This window comes from Diadema antillarum, unplaced genomic scaffold, assembly GCF_040938485.1.
Source record: "Diadema antillarum isolate AM-2024a unplaced genomic scaffold, OU_Dant_1.0 scf00000069, whole genome shotgun sequence".
Lineage (NCBI taxonomy): Eukaryota > Metazoa > Echinodermata > Echinoidea > Diadematoida > Diadematidae > Diadema > Diadema antillarum.
In genome coordinates, this window is record NW_027270958.1 from 2,453,139 (window position 1) to 2,476,220 (window position 23,082).

Below are 23,082 nucleotides of genomic sequence, written 5' to 3' on the forward strand. Positions count from 1 at the left end.
ACCGAATGACTATGATCTCCCCTCCCTCAAAATAATAATGATAATAATAATAATCATAATCAATGATTATAATGATAATAAAACAATAAACAGTATCAATGAGATAAACAGGCGGTTCTAGATCCATCAACCCAAGTTTTGATTATGAAAACAGAAATGAGGGAGCAAAAGAAGACGAAAACATTCTTTGTGTATTTCTTCTCTCATAACGTGGTTGAAGAAATATTAAAGAAAGAATACGAAGCTCTGAGACCCGTGGATTTCCACGGGTTTCTTATACTTATAAAGCCTAATGACTATGATCACAATAATAACGTAACAGTAGGGGCATGAAAATAATAATAAAATGATGATAATAATAATGATGATGTTTAGTCTGAAGCAGATAAACGGATGGTTCTATGATATATCAAGCCAAGTTTTGGTGATTAAAAACAAAATGAGGGAGCAATTTAAGACGAAAATATTATATTTTTCTCTCATAGCGTGGGAAAAGAAATAGGAATTTAAAAAGAAATGCGATGCCTTGACCCTCGGGGGCCTGCATGGATGCAAGAGCAAGGAATATAATTAATATCAAAGTCATAGTGTCAATAGTATCTCCCCGTTCAGACGGGAAGAATCTGTGGGCAGAACTTTCGGAGAATCTTATAAGCGTTTTTTTGTGATTTTTCACTGAATGTTTGTTTGTTTGTTTGTTCTGCGAGGGCGAAAATGTGTGTGGGGGGGGGATGGTGGTCATGGGTAGAAGAGAGCATAAGTGACGAAAGAATGAGAAAACTTTTCTTTTTATTTCATCAATAAAAATGTGCAAAATCGTATATATGAGAGAAAAAAATAAAACCCCTCAGACCCGTGGATTTCCACGGGTGCTGCTAGTTTCTAATAATCTACATAGATTTTTTTTTTTTTGTGAATACTGTAGTATTATAATTGATCATTCTTACACCTTTGATCTGGTTATCTATGATATTATAACAGATATTCTTATTGATTGTTGATTGTTGCTGTTTTAGTGTGTATTCTTAAACTTATTATCCTTGCACAGGTTCATCGTATAATTGTATAATTATATATGTCTGTGTATATTTGTGTATGTATTGTTATGTATTGTTTTAATGTAATAATGATATTTTATATATTATTGTATAGATACAGCTGTGCATTCTATGTTACTCCGCAATTCAGCCATTTGGCTGCCATAGCAGTTTTGTGTATGAATAAACCAGACTGAATTGAATTAAAAAGAAAAGGTAATCATTATTGCATTGCTTATGTCAGGTCTCTGTCAAACTTTTGTTCGCTTTTTTCTCCCTTTTCACAGATCTCAAGAGAGAGGCCTCCATATGTCACATGCTGAAGCACCCACACATTGTAGAGTTGCTGGAAACCTACAGCTCTGATGGACTCCTCTACATGGTGTTTGAGTAGTGAGTGTACCTTTTGTTTTGTTTTGTTTTTTCTTTCTTTTTGTTGAAAGGTAAATGAAACTTAAATATTCTATGGATGGAGGGATTTGCACCAATATTAGTAGGACACATGCAGTGGAGTTGGGGGAAAACTCGATAGTTTGTCAAAAGTTTTGCCAAGTTTCTTAAAAGTTTCGGTGCAGCCCTTGCTGGATGAGGAGACTACTACAGTTCATAATGTCATGCAGGGACAATGATATTTAAAGAGGAAGATGAAGAGAAACTTCAACTTATTTTTCATGTTTCTAGCATAATGAAAAAGCACTTAACTTACTGCTATCAGAAAGCAGGGAGAATAATGTTACCCTTAATAAATGTCAGTAATGAATGAAGGTAATGTATCCTTTTCATTAAAAGGATTGAATTTTGTGGAATTGTCTGTATATTTTCTTTATAGCCTTGAAAATGCATGATGCCAAGTACTGTAGTGATCTTCTCATCCAATGATGGTGAAGCCGAAACTTTAAGGGCACATGGTCGCGGTGGTTTAGTCAAATGCATACACGGGCGCACGGCGCAAGTTTCCTATAGAGACCTACGCTATCGACTCCTCATTAGCGCTTATGCTGTGGCCCACTTCCCCGAGTCTGAAGAAGTCCGATCCACTGTAGCCAGTGGTCTGATCACAGTTCGGCTCATGATTCGGCTGAGGGGATGACAGCTTTAGCAAACTTCTTTTGTGATATCATAATAAGAAACACATATGCACGCACCCTGGCATTACTACAGACTGCGTGATGCGCAGAGAAGACAACAAAGGCAATGTTACTTAGCAACACCTACGCGTTTTACTCTTGATGACAGCTCAACTTCGGCAATCTTCGTATCAACGCTAACGGTGATCGGCAGTATCATCAACAGCGCTCTCTGCACTACCGGGACTATGCGCCTGTAACAATTCCTAACTTTTAAACGGATCGTCCGATTGTCCTCGGACCTCACTGATGTGGTCTGCTAATATTCTTGCATTCACTCTATCCTCATGTATGTTTGGGTTTCATTCCCCTTTAAGAAATGTTAATCTGGGACTGAAATGAGAATTCTGTGAGAAAATGAAACACAGCTTTGTTTGTTGTCACATTGTAATATATACTTGAGAAAGTGCGTTTAGTATGTTTATCATCTTCTTCAAGCAATTGTGTAGGTTACTATAAGCATTCAAAGAAAAGTTTCTCATTGCTATAAATAAGTTTGAGCTAGAATTGGCATACACATGTCTAAAGTGGGATCTTGAAAATAGGATGAAGTTTAAAAAGATTTACAACGGAAGGCTTTTGTGAGTTAGGTCATACAAGACGTTTGGTAACAATGGTAATGGTGGCTCACATCTGAGCTGGCTGAATTTTCTCTCTTGTTGATCTGCACAAATTTTCCATAAAGCATGAAGTCACTGACATCCAGGGTATTTTGCAGTCAACCCCTCTTTCCTGTTGTGGGCTTATGTTCTTTTATCAAATGATCTATTGTGATGACACAGACATTCTGTAATATATATAGAAGTTTTGTTGCCAGGCAACAGAGTACTTCCGCATTTCAGTTCGCCATCGGTGACGAAGACAATTTCAGGAAGATGACAGAGAAGAGGGAGAAAAAGGAAACAAAGGGGAAGAAAAAAGTCTAGCTGAGGGGCCCATCATGTAAAGTGGAATGTGACACCAAAACTCACATATTACTCCTCCATAAAGCTGCATGAGTTTGTCTAGATTTATTCATTTCATGGTAGATTTAGCAAACTTTTTAAATGAAAACATGAGTATTTGTAAGGATTTTACTCTTTGCATGAAGTTTACCAGCCCAAAGCAGCTTCAGAGGTGAAGTCCAATAGTAAATTTACTTACCTGCCAAAATATCGAAAATCCTTCATAAAATCCATACAAATTTGTGGATCACTACCAAAATTTAATCATCTGTTCCTTGTGTCATTCTCAGTCCTTTCTGTAAGTTTCATCAGAATCTGCTCACAACTTTTTGAGTTTTTTTGCACAAGGACAAACAAACAAGCAAACCAACAAACAAACAAACGCCGATGAAAACATAACCTCCTCCCTTGGCGGGGGTAAAAATAAAATGTGGAGAATGTTCCCCAAAAGTAGCAGAACGGTTGTCTGCAAATTTAATTGCAAAGGTTCAAATGACAGCTTCATGTACAGTGTACAATGTAGATACATTTTAAAAGAGTGGGCAGGCTCACAAAAGCTTGCAATGCAGGGTGAGTTTATGACTTTCCTCAAACTGCAGCGATTAAGAGGCAAAGGCAGCAGTAAAAAGCTGCGATGTTGACTTGTAGGTAATGATTTGCAGAGAGGGAAATATTGCACTGTGCAAAGGACTGGAATTAGTGCAGGGGGATATCCATGATTTATGCAGTGATAGTGCATGTGTTATGCACACGGCCTGGCATCTACCAGGTATGCTATAGCGGCAGTACACAGTTTGGGCATTCAACGCAAGAAGTATATCTGTTGTGTGAAGTGTGGTTAATGCGGCATCTTCCGGACATGACCACAAAATTCCTTGTCAAGCTGCACTCTTACAAGAAAGATATGTTTTTACAGTTTTTAGATTAAAGATCTTTCCAAGTTAGACTTATCACTGTTCCAAAAGAAATCAAACAAAGTTTTTCCCATTCATGGGAAATACTCTTAGTCCAGTGGCTTTATTAATGATTACTTAATGTACTCTTTGTTAGTTTGTTGTTGTTTTTTGTCTGTGTGTGTGTGTGTGTGCGCGCGCGCGCGTGCGTTATGTGTCGGTGTATGTGTGTGACGTCCACTGCCTGTCACAGCAAAATTTTTAAAAATGGCAAAAATATACACCAAAAATATCCTCTTCACTTGTTGTCAGTATTCATATGTTCCCCCAACTTTGCTATGTCTAATACCATTTCTTGCTTTCAACATCAATTGTCAGTCATTTTACAAAGACTTCACAACTATTTGAAATGTGTAGATATTTTATTCTGTTGAATTTTCTATTCCAAAGAATTAATAAGCTTACTCATGTACTCCAAAAAGACCATTTCAATTTTATGGAATTGCATACAATGCATGAATTTAACCAGACTTTTAATCACTAACAGCCTGCAGGTTCTAGTAGAAGTTCTGAAACAAGATACAAACTTTAGAATGTGTTATTTCTAATTTACATCACAGTGCATTCTTCTGTGTAGTTTACAGTATTACCATTGTCCCTTTACACACAGATGAAAGCCAAGATCACCCCATGAAAATGTGCATTCCGCTTTTGGCACATCCGTTCATTATACATCCAAAGAATCTCATTTCAGCATTTGGTATTTACAATGCAATTCTTTCTTTTTTTCCCCTTCTTCTCCCTCCATCCCAATCCCGACTATTCCCACAAGCTGTATCACTGAAGAGGCTGGATTTATCATCCAGACTTTCTTCTTTTTTTTATGCGCTCCATTCCTGCGAGTAATTCTATTGATGGACAGCGGGCTCTGCAGAAAATAAAGGGCTATTTTTAGGCTGTGCTCGCCTCAACTGGAGTCATAGTCTTGTTGCCACACACACCTAAGCCTCGATTGCCCACTGTGCTCCACTGACCCACACATTCATTTAAATCCTAGTTAGATATGAAGTTATGAAGTTAGTGATGAATACTTCACTACAATTTGTACTTCCTGAGATGTGTATTGATAAGCTGTGTGGCATTGATATAAATGTTTGTCTTTTCTTGACTGCATCAGCAGTTTGTGGGAATATTTTTTCCTGCATTCTACTTTTCATATTTTACAGCATGTTCGCATTTGCGACGTTGTTGGGGTTTGATGCATCAAGACTAACAGAAATTCATCAAACTTTTGGTAGGGGTAGTCACCTATTCCATAGTCTGTCTGTCAGACTTTTGTGGGAAATCTCTCAAATTAAGACTCCGAGAGTACTCGCTCAGTTTTCCCGTAGGATGACATAAGACTCTTAGAGTGCTCATGCGGTATTCCCATAAGATGACATTCAACTTGCGGTATTTTCTACACAGTGTACCTCACAGAATTACTCACTTATTGCCGGGAAAATGGATGTAGGGTGTAAGTAAATAGAAAGCCACTATTTGTGAAACTGCTATGTGGAATGAATGTTTTTGCTTGCACAGATGTATGTTTATACTGGAGCATATATCTGAACAGAGTCGGACATAATTTTCTGTCAAGACCCGTCAGGTGCATGCACACAGGAATTCAATACAATTTTCATCAAAGAAACCAGAGTGTCTACATCAATCAAAAGGACATAAATTGAGAAAGAGTGTTGAGAACTTAGATACAAAAAGAGAGAAAGAGATGTATATACCAAACAAAATATGTCTTTGGTCACTCCATCATGTGTTAATTTACTGAAGTTGAAATAAAAAAGCAAAAGCAGAAAAAAAGTGCCAATACTGCTGAATGCATCAGGTCACTTTGTCATAAAATAGAATGGACTGCAAAGAAAATGATATTTTGTGTAACTGGAACAATACAACATGGACCCATAACATGAAACCTTTCAGTACTAAAGTTGTGAGAGTGGATTTTCTTTTGTGTCAAAGCCCAATCAATCTGCATTTGACAGGAATCAAGCAGTTGTATAGATTAATTGTCTTGAGTCATGTTTTCTCTAAATAGGGAAGGTAAAGTTCACTTTGAAATGTCTGTTTGAAGAATAGTTGGTTAACATCTGCTGATCAGATATCTTGATGATGACACTAATGACGTTTATCTCTCATGCTTTTTCCTCCACACCCTCTTCTTCTTTCATCTATCTTTTATTACTTTTCTCATCAATTTTCGTTCCATTTACTGTCACTCCTATCACTTTTTTGATTTTATCATATCTCTTGTCTTGCCTGTCTGTATGTATATCTGTCTGTCTGGTTATATGTTTATATGTGTGTATTTATGTATGCATGCATGTATGTATTTATGTCTGTCCATCTTTCTGTCCATCCATCTTTCTCTCTCCTCCCTCCCTTTAATACCTCTCAAAACACTATACAGCATGGAAGGAGCCGACCTGTGTTTTGAGATAGTCAAGAGAGCCAATGCGGGTTTCGTCTACAGTGAAGCAGTAGCGAGGTAAGTTTTAATGCTGTGGGGTACCACATTGTTCCCCTGATGCTCAAGTCTAGTTTTAGAGGGTTATTACCATTAATCCGTATTTCCTGGCTGCTTCTGTTTTGCACCGAGAAATGTCTCACAATTTTAGAGCACATGACACTGTTATTGATATGCCATGACAAAAACAAAGAATAATGTGCTACAAATAACCCCACAAACATGCAGTATGAAACAATCTCAGTAATTTGCAGATAGAATGCTATATATTTGAACTGTCTATACTAGTGAGGCAATTAGATTCTCTCTGAACCAACTGATAAAATGTTATCACATCATTGTGACCACAATATACCATGTGTTAATGGGCATCTCCTTCACCTAAATTGTCAACCAGGTGCTGAAATATAAATGGTGAACTGCTATCACTGGAATATTCAAACTATACACTTTCACCAGGATTTTGTTAGGGAGATATCCATGATGTAACACATTTGTTCTCATGCTTAGTTCGCAGAAAACATTGTTGTTGTTGTTGTTTTTGCTGCATACACTATTTTCTTAAAACTGTAAAGCTCCATATGAAATCTAACAGAGAAACTTATCAAAATATTGCAAATCACCTTTAATATCCCAATGGTAATGCAAGATTACAAAGTCCTAACTTTGTGCGTGATGGTAAAGTTGAAAAACACCAAAACCTCGTGTAATTCTGTAACTTGATGATATTTAAATCAGAAGTCATAAATCTAACCTGTATTATATTCGTCCATTAATACTGCATGTATTGTGTAAATATGTGTAGTTACATATATGCATGTATGAATCATATCAAAATCTTAAAAGCAGTTATCTTGTATTTTGTATGTTTAATACAATTCATAAAATCCAAAATATGTGGACGGAGAGCCATATATGTACTTCAAAGATGCCATACATCTCAGAAAAACATTGTGATCAGTTTCTCCTCAATTGATATTTTGTTTCCAAACTACACTGCATCCTGCACTATCCTAAGAGTGCGCTGTTAATTTGTCACAGCATAGCACCACAGCTTGTACAGCTCCCACAGTGCCACCGCACATCACAGCTCCAGTGAGTCAGAGGAGAGGGGGTGGTGGAGTAGTAGGGTAAAGGGTTGTCTGTGACTGATGTCTCATTGCGTGGGGGGTGGGTTCCCGCACAACATCAATAGATCGGCAGCCAGGCAATACAGGATGGCTCATTGGCAGCCGGCGCTGCCCTGCTCGCCGCAGTTGGAACATGTACGTGTCAGAGCACGAAACTGGTGTTGACGCGAGCGAACACGAACATGAACACACACACACACACACACACACACACACAGACACATACACTCACTCACATCTTGTCGCCATATCACAACTTTTCTAGGGCAGTGTGGCGGCGACAGGATTCTCTCAAGCCTGCATTGGGATGGAGATGGAAAAACAATCTCTCTCTCTTTTCCTTCATATGTTTCTCTCTTTTTCTTGATATGTTTCTCTCTCTTTTCCTTCATATGTTTTTCTCTCTTTTCCTTGATATGTTTCTCTCTCTTTTCCTTGATATGTTTCTCTCTTTTTCTTGATATATTTCTCTCTCTTTTCCGTGATATGTTTCTCTCTCTTTTCCTTGATATGTTTCTCTCTTTTTCTTGATATGTTTCTCTCTTTTCCTTGATGTGTTTCTCTTTCTCTCTCGCACAGATGACATCCGTATGAGCTTTCCAGTCAGTCTCAGGCCGGGCACAAAATTGAAAACTCTTGCCGTTTATCCTATTTTCCTTCAAAGTAGGAAGGGCCTAGGATACTTGATGATCATGATAGCTGAGGATGGAGAGAAAATGCATTGCTAATATTGGTGTCGGTTTTAATTTGCAGACGCCTCTAATGTATAAGCAAAATCCTTTGACTAATGCATTGTTATATTAGTGTGATAGTTAAAAGAATACACTGAATGTTTATATATCTATACAAATACTTCAATCTTTAGCTAATCTTTTTTGAAAATGTACTTAGTACTCTTAACCACCTTAATTAAAAAGGGAAATGTTGCAGTGCAGATCACAAAAATCACAAACCAAAGAACAGCTGGTATGATGCTATTTACTTTTCTGTATGATGTATCATCGTCCCATTGTCGAGCCCCTCGGTATCTTGCTCCTTCAAGCTTTTAATATCACAGTAAAATAACATTTCTGGAGATTTGTTCTTGTCAAATAATGGATAATGAGTTCAACTGTGCTAATAAAATGTGCTCGTTAAACCTCAATATTGATCCCAACCCCTCTCTCCCTCTCCCTGCCCCACAATCACATCAGTTCATAACCTACATACTGTTCAGAAGAAGAATAAAAACCAAACAAAACACAGAGTAGCCAGGTCTTCATTGCACTTGGTTCTGAGTAAGCCACTTATCTGGCCGGGCATTCAGACTTTCAACTCATCTCACGTCCTGGCACAAATTGCTTTGATCACCACATGGATTTTTGTAATCCGAGCATGTGTTAAAGGAACGCGTGCCGAGCCTAAATCGTCGAACCATGTGCTGGCAGCAAAATGCTATTCAAATGTCATGGGAGCAGAGTTGTGTAGGAGCATTCGTGCCAGTACGCACTGTTGTATATCAGCCCGGATTAACCCTAAGAGCGCTGAATGTGTAATATCATTCACATTTTTAGAGGTTTGGAAGAGATTCAATGTTGTTGTGCGTACAGTTTCAGAAGAAATGTAAAACTCATTGAGATACTGTAAAAGGGATATTTTCACATGAATATTTTTTTCTTTTTACGCTCCACTGAGTAATAAGAATTTTGCATGTTTTTAATAGTTTCTGGTCGCACAAAATGTGCACAAAATTTCCACTTTTACAGTATGATAAAATGATGATCTATATCTACTTTGAAAGTTATGTAGGTAATTAATGTGCCTCCATGAATATTTAAAGATCACAGAGTTAAATCCCAATATCTATTATCAATTTTCACATCAAAGTGCATGAGTTGGAGTTGTTGAGTCGACAGAAATACTTTAGTTTTATCATCTGTCTATCTATTTTGTCACCTCCTATCTCTTTTGATATACCTGTGTATTCCCTGAAAAATTGAGTTCATAACCTTGAAAGCCACCCCCCCCCCCATGATTGTACCAGACAATGACACTGAATGACTCAATGACAGTTTGCCACCACTTGGTGCCACGGCAACCCACAAACCAGAATCTTTGTCTTTGATCTATTGCTGCTCCACTGCAGACAAAAAACCCCTTCTTGTCACCTTCTCTACTTTATGTAATTGGATGGGATCAAAAGTTGTTTAGTGTCAGTCCAGTCCACATCCATAGACAAAACCACATAGAAATGATAGATAACGAGGGGCACAGTCACTTTCACCTCCTTTTAATGTGTGAAACAATTTGGTCCCCTTTCTCTCAGCTCTACCTCATTGAATCAACATCATAGTTACAAACAAACAAATCATACTTTGTGTTGTTGGCAATGGTGCTATTGAGGCAAAAAAAAAAGGGGGGGGGGGAGGAAGATAAAACAATGGATACAGCTCTTCAATACCCATACATCTGTGACTTCATCAAAACACTTTTCATTAGCGTGGTCATGGCCCATCACCCTGTTTCCATTGGCCACAACCTTGGCCTTTTGTGCTTTTGGTTTGATAGTAAGGCCAGTGATGCAAGAACAGTCCTTTACATTAAGAACGGCTATCTGTTTCAATACCAAGAACATTCTGTGTGGCGATCCAAATACGTAGAGGTGAAAGGGCACATACTAGAATACCTAGCCCACATTTTACCTTTCATGAACATCACCCATGCAAATTGGAGAAGCTTCAATCCAATATGTATACCAAATACCCAGAATGGGTTTATGAGCCACGACCTGTGATCAAAAAGACAGTTACAAAGTGCACACAGTGTACATATTGTATGACCTGTGTGTGTCTATTCATAAATCGATCCTGTGTAAATTTATCAAATGCTGTCTATTAAAGCAAGAACCCTCATATTATCACCATATGGTTGCTTTTGTAAATCCTTCCAGAGGAGAAGAGATGATCTGGAGTGGAAAAAAAAGATATTGAATTAAAGTTATCAATCACAGTGGGCTACGATTGGTGAAGTATGACAGCTAGTCTTCCATCAAGACCCGCATACATTATGAATAAATATATCAATTCTGCCATTCAAATTTGTCCCACTCTTATTCCTTTTGTAACAAACTTCATGCTCACAGATTTCTCCTAAGAATGTTACTACGGTAGTGCCAGTACATATGTCAACCTTAATTCTCAACATAAAGGTACTTGTAAGGAAATTTACCGACTAAAGGAAAGTTTACCCAAGAGATAGAGAGAGGGAGAGAATTATTGGGAGTGACAGCAGTAGAAGACATAAGGCTGTCACTTTGAAACTCTTATCAAATAGAATGCCAGTGAGTCATGTGCCACACAGTCCCACTAGTGTGTTTGTACGTTAGCAGGGGTCTTGTGACTTGAGGCTGTTCCTTGCGTACTTTAAAACCAGAAACACTTGCGGCATGAAACTTATGCGAATTGCAGCCAGCTGCTGTTTTCACGGCATGAAACTTTCACGAAACGCCACTGGCGTTCAATGCATTGTGCAGACAAAACCTTTTGTGTACATTTTAATTTTGCAAATCTTTGGCTCCTTGCGAAATTCTCACAAAAATGCAAAAATTTTCTGGTCTTAAAGTATATCGCTTTATATCTGCTCTGTATGAGAATTGCCTCTCATTCAAGTTTGTTTGTTTGCTAGCTTCTTTGTTTGTTTGTTTTTTACAAGTGATATTCGGGATTTTTAGGAATCAGCTTCCCAGATCTCTAAGGAAATTAATGCCTACACATGTACATTCAAGGTAAAAGAAAAGAGATTTAGGCATTTCAAAGGTACAGTTAAGAAGAAATCCATAGCAAACATTGTCGTGATTTCTTGAAGAATATCGCAATTATGATCACCCCACATCCACAAACATGGCGCTGCTTTTATGTCTCATCTTGTTTGTACACAAAGATGCTGACATTCACAAATTACACTTTCTCAATCTATGCCAAACAACTACACCACCAAGGTACTTTACCTCCTAGCAATGAATAAATTAACCTGTTTTGCATCACATTAACTTCTGATGAATACGTGCTATACATCATGAAAGGGAGCTACGGAATGGGTACAAAGAAGGGTGATGCAACATTTGCTCCTGCGACAATTTGCTCTGCTCTTATTTTCTCCAAGGACTCAGGGTTAGGGTTGTGATAGGGTTTTTGGTTCAGTTTGATATGAGGATTAGGGTTAGGGTTAGGGTTATGCTTGTGAGTAAAATTTAAATGTTTGGCTTAAGCGAGCAGATATTTCATGGCAGCAATTGTCGGAGGAAATGTCATGGAACCCAAAGAAGAGGCTATGTACCTTTATCACTCTACTTTCTGCTACAGAGAGAATTTCTCTTTTTTTTATCATGGAAGAGGAGCAAAGGTTTTTTCAAGGTTACTTCTGATGAAGACACCACGTTAAGCGACTGCCCTCAAAGTGGTGATTAATATCAGCCATCATCTTTCAGAGTCTTTGTGCATTCGACAGTGTCACATGCTCTTTGCCAGGCACAATGGTAGAAAGAGCAATCATGTGTCTGGCACCTGTGCCGCTAAAAATACCAGTCTTATCATGCGTCCTCGAAGATGTGCTGGTATGTGAATGTGCCAATGCGTACATGCGTGTATAGAGCAGATGTTGAGATGCATAGAATCTATGAGTCTCAAGTAGAAATCAAAGTCTTTATATAGACCAATAAAAAAAATTGTACTATTGTTGTATTAAAACCGTTCACTGCGCATTATAGAAAGCTATTCCAAGTGGTTGATCACAAGGGAATTACCAAACTCTGTGCTAGCAAAATTCAAATCCTGTGGTGATTTTCATGTGATGACCCTAATTAAATCAGTCTGCATTGTTTTAAGGTATTTGGCCCCTTTTTATGAGCATCTACATGTATATGTTTTTCCTGACAAATTCACTTTCAATAGCAAATGAGTGGCCAGATCAATGCTTATCATGACTCGCTTGATCCATCGCATTTTCATGGAAATAAGTCATATTTGCTGCACACTTATTTGTGCATTCTGGATTTGCCCACTCCATAATGTAGGTTTGCACACCATTTCTCATCATTGATTCAAGAGTATTTCTTCAAATATTCTAAAGTGTCTACACACAGGTCCCCTGTCATGCATCATATTAATGTTAAAAAATGTCATTGTTAACCCAAAATGCCCTCGGGAAAATTGATGTAATGTGTATCAAAATAAAGGACGTAATACTCTCCCCAACTCAGTGACTGGAAGGCATTAAAATACATGGCCTGAGCAAAAGAAGGCAGAATCCATAATTTGACGAACACTGGCCGCTAATAAAATTGATAGATGCACTTCCTTGGCAACGCCATGGCAACCGTTGCTTGGGAAGCTCATTTGCAAGTCCACCCACAGCGGAAGATTGAAGGCTTATTTGATAATGGGACCAGGCAGTGTGCCGGCACATCAATTGTGACATGGACCATAGGATGATTACTTCATTCCACTATTTTTTCTTGCTCCAGGCTGAAAAGCAGAAAAAAGCTACAGTACATATGTAAAGTATTATATGCAACATTATCTATTTTCCAGACCTTTTCTATTAACGATGAAGGCGGTGTAGCGCTGCTAGATATTTCCCTCATAATTCCTACATCTAATAGTTCTGCATTTTAGATAATGTCTGTCGTAGTTTGACGTCAGAGCTTCTCATTTCCAAGTTAAACATCAAGGAAATTATACATTACTTCATTATTACCATCTGAATTGTGTGTCATTTGGATCATGTACATCTTCTGCACATTTCTGCCAATCACACAGCCAGAGATAAAACTTTAAATCATTCAACAGCCAAAATGTATAGCGTAATATATATATTCAACAGCCAAAGTATAAACAGAGTTATATATTCAACAGCGAAAGTGTACACATAGCTATATATTCAATATAAAGAGTGATATATTTAGCAGCCAAAATACATAAAGAGTTATTTAATAAACTGTCAAAAATACAGTCTATCTTCAGCATCCGAAGTATACAGAGTAGTACAGAGTTATGTAGTCGATATACAAGAGATACAGAGTAATATATTAAGCAGCCCCAAAAATATACAGTTATATTTTCAACAGACAAAATATACAGTTATTCAGCATCCAGAATGTATACAGAACTTTATGCATCCATGTAATCATTAATCATTAATGTATTGAAATATAAAATTATATTACATGAAGTCCCAAATGCTTTGTTTATTAGTGGGCACACCTGTAAAAGAATATTATAAAGGGAGTTATGGCTACTTCTCAAAGCAAATTGTGAATCATTCTTTCAAAACTAATCAATAAACTTGTTAAAAGCTGTGTCTACAAAACTGTTTGTGTCAAATTTGTTTAATGGCACACTATATCAAGAGCAATGACCTATATAGATATTACCCGAGGATAAAACAAACACATAGGACCTATGCGTTATATAAAGTAATGACTGTTATTTTCAACATTGTAATTGTTACTAAAGAATATGGTGCATGTGCATAAGAACGTCCTTCAGAATTCCTGTATTCATTACAAGTCAAAGATGTCCATCATTAGTAACAGGGTGAAGTAGGTCGGATTTACTTTTCTCTCCAGTGAGTACGAGGTATTTCGCTGTGGTGTCTTTTCTTCTTCTATTTTTCTTGTCCACGATTCCTTCGTGTTTCCTTTCCAGCTTCTTTCCGCACCCTCCTCTTCATGCACTGCGTGTTGGGGGTGCAGTCGGGAGGCGAGGAGCAAGTAAAGCGTAGAGTCTCGGCGGAGGAGAGTGAATAATGGATGCGCCGGGCCTTCCCTTGTACTCGCTAAGAGGGATTATTCCCTCGTCGAAACATGATCGGGCTTCAGCGCATGACTCCTCTGCCGTACAATTGAATTTGTTATCTGTCAGGACGGGTTTGCAGTGATGTGCTCGGCTCTCTTCTGCTATATAAACCAGACTATATATATATTTCTTCAGATGGCATTGAAAGGGAACTGGCTTTTCTTCCTTGAGTCCTGCTGTCAACCTTTCCTTGTGACGGTTTTGATTTAGTTTTGCTGCCAGTGTCCTCATACCATTAGAGCAATCTAGAAACATGAAATGTGAAATTATCAAATCAAGACCAATGACATTCATGAAATTACTTGAATTATCCTCTGTGTTTTCGCGTGACCTCGTCTTGCCATATGGAGTATACTGTACTGCCAGACATTTTCGCATGCATGAAACTTTCTCAAATTTTGCGAGGAGCCTAGATTGGAGAAAATAAAATGCATGCAAAGTTCCTTGTCCACACAATATGCATTGAATGCCAGTGGCAATTTGCGAAAGTTTCAACGCGCGAAAAGCACTGTCAAAGTAACTTTGTTTGATAAAGTCAAGATATAATGCCAGATCGCATGTGGCTGAAAACACAATTCAAAGACTATACAGAGCCTGCAGTCACCAGGTGAACTAGACTACAAATTTGGTACTGAACTTATGTCATGTGAGGGAGCTTTATCTTCCCCCTCCGTGTGAGATCATTTCATTGTAGGAAAATTAACCTGTTCCATACGGGAACCTGTCGGCCTGTGTATTAAGTCTATGGGGATTTCAGAATGCTGTATGGAACGGGTTACTATGATTACAAGTCCATTTTCTAAGTGTAGTAATGTAATCTAAGTCGGATCAAAAGGTGTGTTGCTCCTGGAGTGATTGTGTATGCATGTACGTGCAATAACTAAACCTGTAGAGGTACAATATGTGAATGACAATGTGACAATCACAATCTTTCTTTTTCTCGTTCTCTCTCACTCCTATCTCTTTTTCTTCTGCATCTGTTCTCTCCCCTCTCCCAGCCATTACATGAGGCAGATAATGGAGGCATTGCGCTATTGCCATGACAACGACATCATCCACCGTGACATAAAGGTGAGCTTGGTTCCCGCCATCACTCAGTCCCCAAACCTATTTTTGCTACTCTGTGCCAAGGTGTGCTCTTTTGTGCTTGGATGGGTGCGAAACGACTTGGTAGTCATGCCCACTTTTCACTGTGCAGCAGTAATTGACACTTTCCACTTGAATTTGCACTCTGTCATTTGAAAAAAAAAAGAAAAAAAAAGTTGTTTTTAAAGTCAAGCATCCTCCTAAATGTTGAGCAGAATGTGATTCATTTGCAGTAGCAGTACAGCATAATGAGCTGTAAGCTTAGCATAAGTCTAAATGATACAACAAAGTCTAACAATAAAATAACAGTTTGGATAGCATTTAAAGCTATGACCAAGATATAATATTTAGATCAGGCCGTGGAACTCGTTTATAGCTGACATTGAAATGTTCACTGTTGATACAGTGTACAGTTTGTTCAGTTTACATAGCTGCACTTTTATACATTATGGCTATTACAGATAAAACACCCTTGATCTCACAAATTTTGCCAAGTAAGTTTTTTTATGTCATCAAACCAAAATAGAGTCCTTTTTTGATAGTTGTTTTTACCAGAGCAAATTGCATTCAAAAATTGTAATCAGAACAAACCAGCATAATCCTTAAATGTCCCATACTCTTGATCGGATTGTTAGTTGCTACCAGAAGACAGTGATGACAGTAGTTGTACAGTCTATCCATCTTTGGAATATTCTATGCACATTTCAAAGCAGAAGTTCATGGCTGATGGAAGTCTTATCGTAGATCGTGTCCCATGACTCTAAACAAAAGTCGCCACTCCGACTTGAAAACATCTGCCGTGCCGAAGAATTCTCTGCACCGTCCCCCCTGGCACATTTGACGAGTGTTAAGGAATGAGTGAGGGTGGGGCTCGTGGGCTTTGCATTTGTCAGGTGCAGTAGATGAATAAGAGAGACAGACAGACAGACAGACAGACAGCCAAACAGACAGAAGGAAGGAAGATGGAAGGGAATGGCTGTTTGAGTATGAAAGAATTGGTCCATTGTAGTATCATGGGAATGGTGTGATTCTCTGTAAACTGCCGGGGATGGGTGCCCCAAGTCATGTTATTAAATTGTATGTGACCTTCATTACTCCTATTTGCCTTGTTAAGTCGGTAATTGGCAGACATGAGGGGGCCCCCCTCCTAATGGCACGAAGTGGAATGGATATAAAATGATTTGTCAAATGTTATGGCCCCCTGCATTTATGAGCTCTTGCTGCATTAACGAGTCCCAATGTCAGATCTGAAGGGTTTAAGGGTTTGCGCATCAAGACAACACAAGAGCATGACTTTTGTAAGGAGGGCATAATGTAGACGGGGCGGCTTCAGTTGAAAAGAGAAAATAAAGATCATTTGGCCTTTGCAGTATTCAGTACACCTCTATCTGCAGCTCTCACAACTCACTTTATCGCCCGAGAATATCTCTTTCAAATCGCATTTGTTTGCCAATGAGATTCTCCCAAGGAGACTGCTGGAAGAATTATTGCAGCTTTGCTCATGTTGTGCTTGCTCTTCATAATGGTAACAAGGAAAAGCATCAAGAACATGGAAGATTGTACAACTTTGTTTTAGGTAGTTACAAACAAATATTTCAAGTCTCAGTAGGATTGATAATCACTTGTGGATATCTATGTATATGCGGATGGTCATGAGATGACCTCTTAAGGTAACAGATTAAGGCTACAAATGCTGAAATCGAATGCGATAATCATAAAGTGAAGCATTTTGAAATTCACTTTGCAGTAGTGTTGAACAACCTACCCAAAATATCAGTACTTGTAGGACTTGAAACTAATTGATTATTTCGGTGTTGTTTTCTCCCTCTGTTCGTCCTACAATACAGCCTCACTGCGTGCTGCTCGCAACGAAGGAAAACTCTGCCCCAGTCAAGCTCGGAGGTTTCGGCATAGCTATCCCCTTACCCTCTGCCGGACTCATCGCCGGAGGTAGGTGCGGCGTGCGTCATCTGCTCCACGCCCCAAAAGTTCTGAATAATTGATCCTGGGGAGGGAAAAAAAAAAAGAGGGGGGGAAAACATATCACCCAAATGATGTATCAATAATAAATCGATATGAGCACCTAGCGCCAAGATGAAACGTGTATAATGCATTGAGATTCTCTGATGAGAAGGTGCCACTTGATGGTTTTCGTTTGGCGAGAAAAATATACCAAACACTTGTAAGGAATATGAAGAAAAGCTACGCTTGTTTAGAAATGTAAACTCCCATTTCTTTTTCTTTTTTTTTGCATTAATGCCAACATATTGCCTTGATGGTTGATCAGTAAGGCAATTGTAGCGGTGTCCAAGAACAGTTTTCATGAAAGACAAGCAGTGACATAGAATAAAATGGCGGACCTTACGTCACAAATGCCATTAGTAATTAATCACTATTATAGCTCTTGACATTTGTCAATGGTTCCCGGTCTTTGCTATGTATGTTCCCTTTGCCACCCCACCCCACCTAATGCACATACACACACACACACACACACACACACACACACACACACACATGCAGAAACTCTCATGCACAAACACCAAATAAAAAACTCACACACACACACACATACACACACACACATGGATTCAGGTCATGAAAAAATTATATTTTAAAAAAAATCATATTTGAATATGAATATACAGCAGTGGCTTCCTCTGTTTTTTGAAAATTGAAATTACCCCGATAAATTGAAGTGCATTGTTTGTTTTAATAACAAGTACTATTTTCAAGAGAAACTGGCTATGCTTTGAAAGTGTCTAATTTATTTTGGAAATTGACAGTCGGGCTCGTGAAATTAGGGCAAGGAGGCAAAAATTTGGGGTAAAGGATAAAAATTGTATTCAGTGATGTAGCAATGTGGAATCAATAAGACTACATGTAGTTTTCCCTCAGACAAGAATTTGTCTCATACATATATTTTCATTTCCACACACTTTAGTTATGCAGAAAATAATATTTCCCTTTTCCCACACTTAAGTGTTGCAGAAAACATTCTTGTTAGATAAGTTGTAAAAGTGTAGAGGATATCATTGTTCTGAAGTGTTTCTTTGCCAATGACAATTTTAAGACTTTGCGCTTGGCTTGTCGATCAAATTTACTCCTCCACATGTTCTTTAACCCACTGAGGACGAGCTGATTTTGCCACAACACACATTTCCCATAGACACCTGCCAGAGTATACTTGGGACTGGTCTTCAACTGGTTAAATACCCAGTTAGCGTTAGGGATTCATGTATGGTCCAATTCATTTCATGCCCACTAGGGTAGAAGCTAAAAATCACAAATAGCACAGTCAGTGAATATGTGAATCAAAGCTTACACTCATCGATATTCAACGGTCGACTCCAGTTTAGATTCTTTGGCTGTGTGTGTACTTACTTTGAGGTCAATGATAAAGCTGTACGCAATTTATTACGGGGATTCTCAAATGTATCCAAATCGGGCCAGCCTGCTCTCTCCATGAATCCTTAACACTACAGAGTCTCTAAATAATGTGCAGCTTAGAAATAAGACTTCAATATGTCCCCCCCCCCCAAAAAAAAAAAAAAACAACAACAACAAACAAACAAACAAACAAACAAGCAAAATTACATTCAGATTTTTGCATTGGTAACTTTCAAAATGGTCAAAAAAAATCTGAATGCTTTTTCAGGGAATTAAACTATAACTTTTTACCTACATTTTGCAGAAAACCCCATTCAATTTGGTTAAGTGGTGACAGAGAAACGTGGATCGTAAAGCATGTCATGGGTCCGTTTCTTCCAAGTTCAGCACTTGGATGCTCTTGGAACTGTGAACACAATGGACAAAACTTGGAGGGAAGGGATTCCTGACATGCTCTACAAAGATCCTCATTTCTCTTTGACCACTGAAGCAAATTGGATGGCGTTTTCTGTAAGATGTGGGTAATAAGTTATAGTTGCATACCCTGAAATTGTATGTGGATTGTATCACTATTTTTAAAGTTATTGTTGCGGAGGTTCCTGTTGTAATTTTTTTTTTTTGACATTAGGTATATATCCAGAATCCCCTTACAGCAACATGAGTTTGTAGCACAAGAACATCCATGTTAAAGGGACTGTACAGTACTGGTTGAGGTAGGGATTCATGTTTTGAACATTCCTAAGTGAGATAATGAAAAACCTCTTATGAAATATGAAAGAGCATGTGATTTTAAGAAGGATTCAACGTTTATTTGATGAAAATTGGTTGTCAAATGGCTGAGATATCAAAAAAAGTGCTAATAATAAAAGGCGACATGCCCCAACTTTATTAGGATCTCTTTGTTTCACCTTGTTTTTGGATATCTCAGCCATTTCAAAACCGATTTTCATCGAATAAACTTTTGATACCCCTTAGAACTGCATTCCCCCTTACATCCCATAGAGTGGTTTCTGAATATCTCGCAAAATGTTAAAAGCTAAATCTACACCTCGACCAGAACTGTACACACCCTTTAATGGCCTCTCCTTCCTGATCCCATCTCATCAAACCATTCATGCGTCACGTCACTGACGCGTTGCCGTGCTCTCGTTTTCTCCTCTTCTTCTTTGCACCGTTTATTTCCAAGGACGAATCGGCACCCCGCATTTCATGGCGCCCGAGGTGGTGCGGCGGGAACCCTACGGCAAGCCGGTGGATATCTGGGGCTGTGGCGTCATGCTCTTCATCCTGCTCAGTGGCTCGCTACCATTCTTTGGCACCAAGGACAGACTGTTTGACATGATCGTCAAAGGCAGATACAATGTAAGGGACAACTAGAACTGTTTTGCTACTGCCTTGCCCCTTCAGGTCTCGATCATATTTTTATTCTTTTATTGATAGTAATATTACTATGCACATTGCAAATAAATGAGATTAACCAAACACACAAATGCTTTGCCATATTTTGGCATATTTGCAGTGAGACAGTTTTAGTGGGTGGGAAGATAGAGTTGCGGCATGAGTTAATATCATGTTCTTTTTTCCAACCAGAAATATAATGTGAGTCAAAACATGACTGATTCAGCACTCACTGCCCTGGGTTCCATGTACTGGTAACAAATCCTTGCAATAGTGGGGAAATATTCTGCCCACAACTTCACATCACCAAAGCTGTCTGTGATGGGCCCATTTAGAGTCAGATTTTTACTTCAATTGCCCCAAAATGACGAGGATAATCCTTTGAAAGAAAGAAAGAAAAAACATTAAAAAAAAAATATATATAGCTTAGCTATTGAATTTCAGTGCATACTCAGGTCCTTCAAGCAAAATGTTTCAGATATTCTGTAAAATTATGTGAGAGTAACCTCAGTTGACATGACACTACCAACACTATTCGCGATGCTTTGACAGTGAAAACGCCGTCCTTACACCGTGATTTAGTCGTCCTATGGTTGTGCTTTCGTCGTGAAAAAGTCGTGGTTTTATTGTGATATCGCTGTGAAATCGATGAGGTAGATAATGAGGTAGCCCCTTTGTGATGTTAATAGATCTTTGTTCGCCCTCTTTAGAAAATGTAACAATCGGAACAAAAGCACAGTTCTGGCGAGGGTGTCTTGATCGGACTCTCGAAAGCTTTTGTTATAGCGCAGCAAGCCGTCCGCAAATTTCTATAGTCGCGTGGATTAGATTACTACCATGGCTTACCGTTAGATTACTACATTGTTTGAATTCCCTCGATTCATCGCGCTTTGCCGCCCGGGCACACGATAATCGCTTCGACTGCGAAGTGCACACAGTGAGGACGGAAAAAAAAGATATAAACTTTAGCGAAAGTGCATGATCAGACTCTAGGTATATTCTGAAAACATGCATCTAATCGATCGCTTATTTTCCGTCGCAAATTACATGGTAAAATGTGCAACAAAATCATTTGTATTTTACGTAAAAACGTTTTATAAGACCTCCGTGAACGTAATGTCAACGTAAAGCGTGAACTCAGTAAAATCGGAGCAACAGTAAACACCCTGCCTCACTCAAAACATCTGTATACTCTCCCTTAATCTGCATCGATTTCCACTCCAAATTTCACTTCGATGGAGTTTGTAATCCGTTCCTGTCGCCGTAACGAAAATGTCTAGAACATCAATGGTACTGAAAATGACTTTCCGAATATTCCGATGTATCAAAGGCAGGGCTCGACACTAACGGTGGCCCGGTGGTCCAAAATTTCAGAAATGAAGATTTTGATGGCCCGATCGGGCCACCAAAAAAGGTCGGATGTTTGCCTTTACTTTTGGAAATGAACAGCGGTAACAATCGGCTCCGTAAGATGCTAAAATTAATGTCAGATGTTTGCTTTATTTTTGGCAATGATTAACGGTAATATTCGACTCCGTATGATACAATAATGAATGTCGGATCTTTGCTCATACATTGTACTTTTGGAAATGAATAACGGTAAGATTCAGCTCCGTACGGTGCTGAAATTAATGTCAGATACTAGTATTTGATTTTGCGTTCGGAAATGAATAAGGATAACATTCGGCTCCGGAAGATGCTGAAATAAAATAATGTCGAATATTTGCTTTGACTTTCGGAAATAAATAACAATAATTTTCAACTCCGTACGATGACAAAATAAATGCCGGATATTTGCTTTTACGTTCGAAAGTCAATAACAATAACATTCAGCTCCGGAAGATGCTGAAATAAATGTCAGATGTTTGCTTTCAATTTTGGCAATGAATAACGGTAATATTCGACTCCGTATGATACAAAAATGAATGTAGGATCTTTGCTCATACTTTTGAAAATGAATAACGGTAAGATTCAGCTCCGTACGGTGCTGAAATTAATGTCAGATACTAGTATTTGATTTTGCGTTCGGAAATGAATAAGGATAACATTCGGCTCCGGAAGATGCTGAAATAAAATAATGTCGAATGGTTGCTTTGACTTTCGGTAAGGGATAATGATAACTTTCAACTCCGTACGATGATAAAATAAATGCCGGATATAATATTTGCCTTTACGTTCGAAAGTAAATAACAATAACATTCAGCTCCTGATGATGCTAAAGTAAATGTCGAATGATTACTTTCCCGTTCGGAGATGAAAAACAATAATATTCAACTCCGTACGATGATTAAAATGTCGGATGCTTGCTTTTACTTTCGAAAGTAGATAGCAATAACATTCGGCTCCGGAAGATGTTAAAATAAAAATAATGTCATGATGATTGCTTTTACGTTGGAAAGTGAATAGCAGTAATATTCTGCTCCGTACGAAGCTAAGATAACTTTCGGATGTTTGCTTTTAAATTTCGAAATGAATAACAGTAACATTTAGATGCATTCGATGGTAATATTAACGTTTCATGTTTAATTGCTTTGACGTACGGAATGAATAACAATATAGTATTCAACTCCGTACGATGATGAAATATATGCCGGATGTTTGCTTTTCCGTTCGAAATTAAATAGCAATAACATTCAGCTCCGGAAGATGCTAAAAGAAATGTCGAATGATCCCTTTGACGTTTGGAAATGAATAACAATAATATTCAACTCCGTACGATGATT

The 23,082-nt window shown here is 38.3% G+C and overlaps 1 protein-coding gene across 1 annotated transcript in view; it reads left to right on the top strand.

Moving 5' to 3' along the window:
• Window positions 1-23,082, top strand: part of LOC139716770 (peripheral plasma membrane protein CASK-like) — a 198,072-nt gene that overhangs the window by 68,748 nt on the left and 106,242 nt on the right. Inside the window, exons 3-7 of the mRNA XM_071628307.1 lie at window positions 1,325-1,430; window positions 6,466-6,543; window positions 15,484-15,556; window positions 17,419-17,521; window positions 20,148-20,323. Coding sequence (XP_071484408.1) covers window positions 1,325-1,430; window positions 6,466-6,543; window positions 15,484-15,556; window positions 17,419-17,521; window positions 20,148-20,323 — 536 coding nt within the window. The remainder of the gene's footprint in view (window positions 1-1,324; window positions 1,431-6,465; window positions 6,544-15,483; window positions 15,557-17,418; window positions 17,522-20,147; window positions 20,324-23,082) is intronic.